Source organism: Gekko japonicus, unplaced genomic scaffold, assembly GCF_001447785.1.
Source record: "Gekko japonicus isolate JY-2015 unplaced genomic scaffold, Gekko_japonicus_V1.1 scaffold5, whole genome shotgun sequence".
NCBI classification, from domain to species: Eukaryota; Metazoa; Chordata; class Lepidosauria; order Squamata; family Gekkonidae; genus Gekko; species Gekko japonicus.
In genome coordinates, this window is record NW_015168652.1 from 2,288,712 (window position 1) to 2,297,666 (window position 8,955).

Sequence of the window (8,955 nt, forward strand, 5' to 3'; positions counted from 1 at the left end):
TAGCAGTATAACAAAACACTCCATGCATTCCAATGGGATTGATATAATGCTATTCCGTTATACCGTTATAGCGCTATAACGCTATAAATCGAACGTTCCCCCCCCCAAAAAAAAACAGCCGGAGATCGCCTGCGAGGGCGAAAAAAGGCAGGAAAAAAGTGTATCGGAACTGGGAGAGGGCACTGGAGACCACTTGGAAGTGGATGACAGGTAAAACGCTTCAGTCCCGGTTCCTAAACGGGACTGAAGCAGAATTTCAGATGGCAAATGGATTCCGGAAGGGAACCGGTTCTCAAACGGGTTCTGTCTGAAATGACAGACCAGAACCCGTTTGAGAACCGGTTCCCTTCCGGAATCTATCGCCTGTCTGAAATTCCCCTTTGTCTAGGCAGCCAGCCCTTTGTCTGATCCATGTAGCAATAGCCGCTATCCAAGATGGAGCTAGGTGTGAAGCTCCCTCCTGCAAGTTATCTCTATTTGGAATCAGACAAAAATGACCCCTGTCCCTCTGTTCTAAGGGATTTTATCTCTTCTGTACCATCTGTGGGTCACATTTCTTCTTTGGGGGGGTGGTCATCAGGAAGCTACCATCTAGCCTCCTACATTTCAAGTCTCTGTCTCTTTCTGGGTGTCAGATTCCAGCCAGTGTGAGAGCTGGCCATTTCATTGTCTCTGACCAAGATGGCCATTTGCATCTGCAAAGCTTTGATGGCTTGGTACTCACTAGAGACAAAAAAGAGAAAAGGGAAAAAAACTTGAACCTAAAACCTAGAATTCAGAACCTAAAAAGGTTAGTCAAGAATAGAAGAGGGCCAACTCTAAAAATCTAATTATGAAACTGTAGTGTATCCAGCCCTGACAGGGCCGGGCATGTCCGGACTTGCCCAGGGACAAAACCTCAAGCTTCGCGCCTAAAGACAATGGGTCAGTAGGATCCTAGACCGGCCCAATCAGAGGGCTAGGTCCCAGACCGTGAGGCCAATAGGCCTCTTGGTTACTGTAAATAGCCTATAGGGAATTGGGGGTGTGTTATGGTGGTGGGTTCTAAGGGAATATAAGCCGGCCTGCGAGCCGGCCAGCTTCGTCTTGTTCCTGACTAATAAAAGTATGCTTAGCTGAAATCACTCTCCGTCTGCATACTTTTCAGAAACATACAAAAATATACATGCATTTATTCAGCACAAATTAAAATAACAAATAAGGGTCCATTCATACCTCATATACAAATATAAAAACATACAAGGGCTGATGAAATAGACCTAACGCGTTTCGGCCTTTACAGGCCTTCCTCAGAGGTCTAATACAAACAGAACATGTTGGCTGATATGTAAAAATATATACAATCTTACATATACAAAATATGGAATAAAGACCAGAAAACAATTGTTCCAAAGTTTACCACTGGGCAAAGGAAAGAAATACAAAAATACAAATGAAGCCTCCAGTGCAATCACATGTCCAGTAGTACTTCTCTCTGGTCAACTATATATTCTCCTGAGATTGTACAGCCAAATGCTCCCAATAAAATGTTCCTTAAGTTAGAACCATTGGCAGGATGGATGATCCTTCGGAGCAATTGACTTCCCCCTTCCTACTTGTTTTCTGCTCATAGAGAAAGGCTTTAAAAAGCCAAGTGTGGGGCTTATGCAGAACCTAGGCTTTGAAATAAAATGCGTTTCTCCACAGCCCCCAATCCCCAGTTTGCTCCTATTTATGCAACTCAGCTGCTCATGATAAAGAATGTCATAAAGACAACATGGTGATGCTTGCTTGAGGTGTTAAGAATAGCTATTGTTAAAGAGATAACTTGCTATTGTTAAAGAGATAACTTAACTATGTATTTGCATTAATTAAAAGCAGGAGGAAGAGGAGGAAGCTGAACTAACTTTTATTGTATTTATTTATTTACAAAATGTATATCCCACCTTTCTGCCCTCACAAGGGCCACCAAGGTGGCTAACAATTTAAAACATCATGATAAAATCACATTTTAAAACCACTAAAATCAACCTCCCCAACGCACATCATTAAAACAAATTAAAAACAGAGTTAAACAGGGCTCTTTTTGTAGCAGGAACTCCTTTGCATATTAGGTGACACACCCCTAATATAGCCAATCCTCCAACAGCTTACAATAGCCCCTGTAAGAGCTCTGTAAGCTCTTGGAGGTTTGGCTACATTAGGGGTGTGTTGCCTAATATGCAAAGGAGTTCCTGCTACAAAAAGAGCATACAAAGACATAAAAACAGCAATTAAAACATTGGTAAGGAAGGAAGGAAGGATCACTGAGGGAATGCCAAACAAAACAAAAAAGTATTTGCCTGCTGGCGGAAGATGGTAACAGATGGGGCCATACTAATCTCCCTATGGAAAGAATTTCAGAGCTTTGGTGCCATAACCGAGAAGGTCCTTTCCTGGGTTGCCACCACCTAATCTCAGAAGGCAGGACACCCAAAGCAGGGTTTCCGGAGATGACTGTAGTGGTCAGGTGGGTTCGTAAGGGAGTAGGTAGTCCTTCAGGTACGTTGGTCCCAAACTATATATGGCTTTTAAGGGCAAGACTAGCACCTTGAATTGTACCCGAAACAAATGTGTCAGAATATGTTCCAGCCCGATTATCTCCAGGCATGTTTGCACATTTTCATATCAACATGAGCAATGTCTGAAGCCAGCAAGAATATCTCTATACAAAGCAGCCTTCATGGGCCTGATTTTTTCCCCTCTGACCTTCACCAGTATATTTGGAATTGCTGGCATTTGCCTCCACAAAAGCAAGATTCGGTTAAAAAGAGATCATCCAAGCAATGGTTCTCTCCATTACACATTAAAACTGTTCTAAGCAGCTGTATCTTCTGTAGCTTCCTGTATTCCAACTTCAGCACCAATCTATTTGGATCACTGTGAGTTGTGTTGTGTTCTTTCTTCACCATTGACATTTGACTTCTTGTAGTTTTACTGTTAAATTTTGGAGCTTGCCAAACTGTATCATCCTAGCTACATTCACTTCCTGTCATCATTAAATCCAAAAAGAAAGAAAGAAAAAGAAACAGCTCAGGAGGAAAGAGATGTGTAAAAACTGCCTTAGCAGTAAGCTGAAATTGGCAGAAGTCTCCAGTATGAAAATTTATTTACCAGTGGAGGGAAGTCCTGTGTGTAAGCTCGCTAAATAGTTACAGTTTGGTTAATAGCTTATTTCCCCCTATTTAACAGCATTTTTCATAAGCTATATAAGAAATGTAAACCAGAAATGGCACTATTAAAACTTAGAATGTTGTATAATTAACTCCAAGCTTGTTTAGAATCCTTTGTAGAATTAGTTCCTGTCTTGCAAAGCTTTGAATGGCAAACACATTTCAGAATAAGGAGAGTTTTCATTCAGTTCACCCATTTAGTAGCACTAAAAGTAAGAGTTGCTTTCAATAAACAAGAAACAAATGCAAAATGCCATGACATTTGGCCTGAATTTGTGTATTTATTTGGATAGTAACATTTGTGTGCATTAGGTTGTTTACATTTGGGGGCCAAGCAGGAATTTTAGGGGGCTGCCTCTAACTGGTTGTAAGTTGTTTCCTCCCTGCCTCTCCCCACCCCTGCCTGCCTGGGGCCAGGGAGGGCCTTGGTGGGGCTTCCTCGCACTCCCGCCGGCCTTGCAGGTCCACCACCGAGCCCCTGATGTCAGGGGGTGTGGCATATGCTAATGAGTTATGCTAATGAGTTCCCCTAGCTCTTTTTCTACGAAACGACCCCTGGCATCAACCAAAGCCTTTTTTAGTGCAAATGGAGGGGGGGGGGTTGGAAACTTTTGAAACAGCCTCCACAAGCTTCTTTCCAAACATTTACTTAATTTAGGGTTGCCAAGTCTGGCAAGCTCACCAGCGGGGGAGGCTCCTCCAGCTCTGGGAGCTGGCTCTAGATGCGCGCGCATGCAAAGCGCGCGTGCACCACCAGCACGTCAACGGAAGTGACGACGTGCGACGTCACTCATGTTGGGGGCATGGCCCAGATCGTCGGGGGGGGGAACCATCCGGTGACGCAGCCTTGGGGGGCGGAGTTCCCCCCGGGGCCCGATTCCGCAGCGGTGGAAATCGGGCCTTCAAAGCGGGGGTTTACCCGCCACCCGCCCACACTTGGCAGCCCTAACTTAATTCCATTGACCCCCATGGCTGTTTTGGCACTGGGGGGGGGGGATAAGATCGCCTGTGTCATCACACAACAGGCCCAATAAGGATCAGGTCCTTGTGTCAATTTTTAAATGCCTAAATTCTCTTCAAACAAAGATATTTCAGAGAAGAGCCTTGCTTCCTTAACAGATATTGCCTTCACTCTGTACTTGCCCTCAGTAATGTCGTCATATAGTCAGTTCATATTGGCAGTATTCTGGGATCATTATAAGTCTCACAATAGAGTACTGCAGAATGCCAAAGGGGGGCGGTACAGGTCCCCACAGATCACCTAAATGTATGTTGGGTGACAGTGGAATGCCTTCTCTCTATAGCACCCCCACCAAGAAAACAGGAGAAAATGTTTCCTAAACATGTTGAATTGAAACCTGTTTGGGCTATCAACATTTTTAGTGAAACCTATTTGGGCTCAGCACTGTATTTGAGACTTCTTATATTTATTCGTTTATAAAGGTTTTAGACAAATATTTGAAGTCCAGAAAAATAAGGTATGCATGAGACCTTAATAAAGAGCACAAAATAGAAAAGATAAAAAATACAACATCTGCTATGCCAATGTGGTACAGTGTTTAGTGTTGGACTAGGATCTGAAATACCCAGGTTTGAATCCCTCCTCTACCATGGAAGTTTGCTGGGTGTCCTTGGGCCAGTCAAACGCTCTCAGCTTAACTCACAGGGTTGAGGATAAAATGGAGGGGACAAGAGTGATGTACACCACTTTGGGTCACCACTGGGGAGAAAGGTGGGGTACAAATGAAGTAAATTTTTAAAAATGAAATTTTAAAGAGAGTCACACTCTCTGAAATTAATAGAGTTAAAATAGTGTAACTCAGCATAGGACAGCACTATTAAAGAAAGCTAGCTGTAGACCAGTGGAAGCAAAAATGTCTGTACAACTGGGAGGTGTGGCTTTTCCATCTCCTTGATGATGCCTATTAAGATATGGCATAATATGTTACACTCATAGTCACCTTACCAACTCCAAAAATATTTAAATTGTATGTTGTTCAATATAAATCATAGCTTGTGGATTAAAAAAATTAATGTGATAATGTTAATGTAGAATCATTTGAAAACATTGGCCTGTATCATATCATAGAAAATTTTCCCACCTACATGTTTTATATATTTTGTTAATGTTTTTGTTTTATTGTAAAAGCCATTTTTACCCATTTTTTTTGTCCAAATACCAGAACATCCCCATGTTGCCAGTGATGCAATAATGTCACTTTTGGTATGTACCAAAGTGTTGTCAGTGTATTGGCAGAAATGACACTGAGATCCTGGTGTAGGACTCCCCTTCTGCCACTAAGCCCCCTCTTCTGGCCAGCTGATCGGGGACAGGGACTGGGGGTGGGAGATTCCCACACTCCCTGCGGGGAGATGGCAACCCATTTTATGGTTTTATATTACTTTCTACATTACTTCAAATTCCATCCCCTTTTATTTATTATATTTATTTATTAAATTTGTATCCCGCCCTCCCCACCAAATGCATTGTTTATCCCCCCCCCCATAGATAGATCACAAACAGGGGCTATGGCATCCTGCTTTCATCATTGTGGATGTTCCCAACCTTTCAAATCCCTACTTTTTGCTGACTTGTGAAACTGCCTTAAAATGTTTTCCAAAATTTAAGTCTGTTGCAGACCAGAATGTCCTTAATGATATGTTGTAATTTTCTTTCTGAAAACTTTCATTTGTGGTTATTATGGGATTACATTGCATATTTATTTTAACTTGAAGAGAATTGAACAAAATTAATAGTTTTCAGTATAATGCCTCAATTTACATCATAAAAATAGGATGCAAGCAGATGTAGAGAACATAGCTTCAGTGTACAGATTTGCTGCACATATGGTCTAACCTACTCTCTTTGTTTGCCTTTGTATTTATAGTGAATAAGTCTTTTAGATATGCAGGCTTTACCAGTTTGCATTTTGCTTTTGTTACTATAGTATCTTCAAACTTTAAAGGAAAGTATTACAGAAGCAGGACCAGTTTAACAGTATGTTTAATTCCTGTATGCTTTGGTATCCTTTGATAGAGTTCTGGTTTTCATTTGAAACATGCACAGCTTATAATATCAATGTGGAACCATTACTGCAATTTTCCCCATAAAATTGTTGAGGTTTTGTCCGTGTTACTGCAAAAATATGTGGAGTAACAACCAGGCAAAATAATTTTAAAATCAGAATTTATTTTAAAAATCACCAGTATTTATTTTAGCTAAGTATCAATATCATGGAGTATGAAGTACGTGTGTTAAGAAAAATAAAGCAATCAGTTATTTATATTCCAGTAAGGAGAACAACCCTGTTAAACTCAAACATCCATCCATGTTGTTAGAAAGTCTTTCTGCTAGAGTATCAGATTGCATCAGAATTTTGTGCACACTATTGTAGTAACTCCCCCCCCCTTTTCTTCTTTATCTGGTAAAGGAGCTTCTCAAACTTGCAATATTTAAATTTAGCTTACTGCAGAAAATTCACAGACAAAGGTTTACAGTACCTTGGCTCTGGAAGAGGATGTCACAAACTCATCTATCTGGATCTTTCAGGCTGCCTCCAGGTTTGCATTTCAGCTTTCTTTTCTATAATGTACAGAAGGGAATCCTGTAGATGACCAGCGGCATCCAGCACTCATGGTATACTAAAGCTGTGCTTGTACTGCAGCAAACTTTTGAGAGGTTTTAAATTACATTACCACAGCTGCTTAAATTTTCCTGAGGAATAGCACTATAGGCTTTGGCTTCCCTCCAGTGTGTGTCTTAACTATAAACAACCAGACCCATTGCATAATGAAGGGATGCATTGCTTTGGTGGGGGGGAGTGAAAACATGCTTATTTGTGCTGTTACTTCCATGTATATTATTAGATTATTCCAGATCAGCAGACTTTAAAGATACTTAGTGACCAAGCAAACAACAAATAAAGATCTTTGAGGGGGGACAGGATTTCCTGAAAAGGAAATCAGTTCAGCAAAGTGCTTTCTAATATCCTTTCCCTTGTTTTGTAAAGTATTAAAAAGTGGTGAGGCAATTTGCTGCTACTCTTTCATCAACGGTCTTACGCACATGCCAATCATCAATAGCCATCTGTTTAGCAGACATTTGCCCAGAGGTTCTTTCATATTTTCAGCCCAATATGGTATGAGAAAAGATATGACCCAATCTATACAATCTGGGCTATCACTAGAAGAAGACTAATATTGCCGTCCTAAACACAGTTGCACCCTTCTAAGCACATTGAGTTCAATGGACTTGGAAGGGTGTAAATTGGCTTCAGATTGCAATGTAGACCACAATATTTCTGACTCCCTTCTAAAATCACTAATTGTTGCCCACCACCACTCTTAAGCAGAAGCAGGGGGAAAACTCACCAGCATCATGAGCATGATGATGTCACTTCCAAGGAAAAGCTAGAAGTGATGGCAGTATCTCTAGGCATCATTGAAGACTCTGATTTTACCACATAGTTTCTCACAGTTTCCAAGTGTTTCTTGTAAGTGACCTCCACCACCTCCTTGTGCTACCACCCCCCATGTACTGCTCCAACCCTTCTGCTGGTTGCCTCCATCTTGTTGAGGCCAGCCAAAAGCCTTTGTGGCGGAACAGTCCTGCTCTGGCCTTCAGCCCCCGCTCCACCCTGCTCTCCTGGGCTTCCCAACAAGAGGAGGGGCTTTTCTCCTTCTCAATTCAACTGCCGCCTCTAACTGACCTTTGTAGGAATTGCCCACTGGGAGGGTAAGGACTCCCAGTTTCCCTTCCAAGTTCTGAGGCCTTGCCTCTGTGTCTCCCACTACCCAGTGCCTGATTACTGTGGGGACAGGTTGCTGCCTTGTGCTCCACTAGGGAAGTAGCCACTTGCCAACTGCCATCACCTTCCTCCTGGTGCTCCTTTTCACATGGCATATTCAAGCTGGTGGAGGTCCAAGTGGGGCTGCCAAGTGGAGGCGGGGGGGGCGGGTAAACCCCCGCTTTGGAGGCCCGATTTCTGCCGCCGCAGAATCGGGCCCCGGGGGGAACTCCCCCCCGAAGCGCAGCGTGGCTCCATCACCAGAGGTGACGCAACCACGTCGATCACATTGGGGGCGTGGCCCCGATTGTCGGAGGGAAAACTCTATGGTTTTCCCTCAGACGATGGGGCCACGCCCTCAGCGTGATCGACGTCGCGCGTCACTTCCGGTGACGTGCTGGCGGTGCGCGCGCACGACGAGGGACGGCTTCCAGAGCGTGGCGAGGCTCCCCCGCCGGTGAGTAAAATTCACTTGGCAACCCTAGGTCCAAGTGGCACAGAAAATCACTACCAGGATCAAAAGTTACAAAGCACTTATTTAAAAGAAAAACTTCACAAGCATATTCTTAGCACAGCAATTCCGCTGTCCCTCCTTCTATACATGCCCTATCAGATGTTAAATGTAAGGCAGGGTCCCTAGCTTAGAAAGTTACAGATCTTTTACAGGAGTTCATTACCTTCAAGCCTCTTTCAGGTGTGCAGGCAAACACATGGTAATGGCCACCTACTCCAGACCTCAGTTAAGAGTTCTGCCTGCCTTGATGGAATCAGCACCAAAGATTCCTTCCTCCTTGCCTCCAGAAGTTTTATCATCCTCTTTTTCCCACCCACTTACCAGGTCAGGCTGGGTCAAAGAAGCTTTTAAGTCTCCAGAAGTTTCTTCCTGAAGTCCTTCAAGTACTTAATATCTTCAGATCTCTGTTCCCTGCTTGGGGGGGGGGGGGTGTGACCAGGACCATCCCCTTGGCTCTAGTCAG

General features: G+C 43.1%; 2 protein-coding genes across 2 annotated transcripts in view; one reads left to right on the top strand and one right to left on the bottom strand.

The window, feature by feature from the left end:
• Positions 1-6,925, bottom strand: part of LRRC17 (leucine rich repeat containing 17) — a 43,779-nt gene extending 36,854 nt beyond the window's left edge. Inside the window, exon 1 of the mRNA XM_015415072.1 lies at positions 6,693-6,925. The gene's annotated coding sequence lies outside the window, so the exon portion shown is untranslated. The remainder of the gene's footprint in view (positions 1-6,692) is intronic.
• FBXL13 (F-box and leucine-rich repeat protein 13) overlaps positions 1-8,955 on the top strand; it is a 75,179-nt gene that overhangs the window by 19,476 nt on the left and 46,748 nt on the right. The window contains exon 4 of the mRNA XM_015415053.1: positions 6,623-6,752. Coding sequence (XP_015270539.1) covers positions 6,623-6,752 — 130 coding nt within the window. The remainder of the gene's footprint in view (positions 1-6,622; positions 6,753-8,955) is intronic.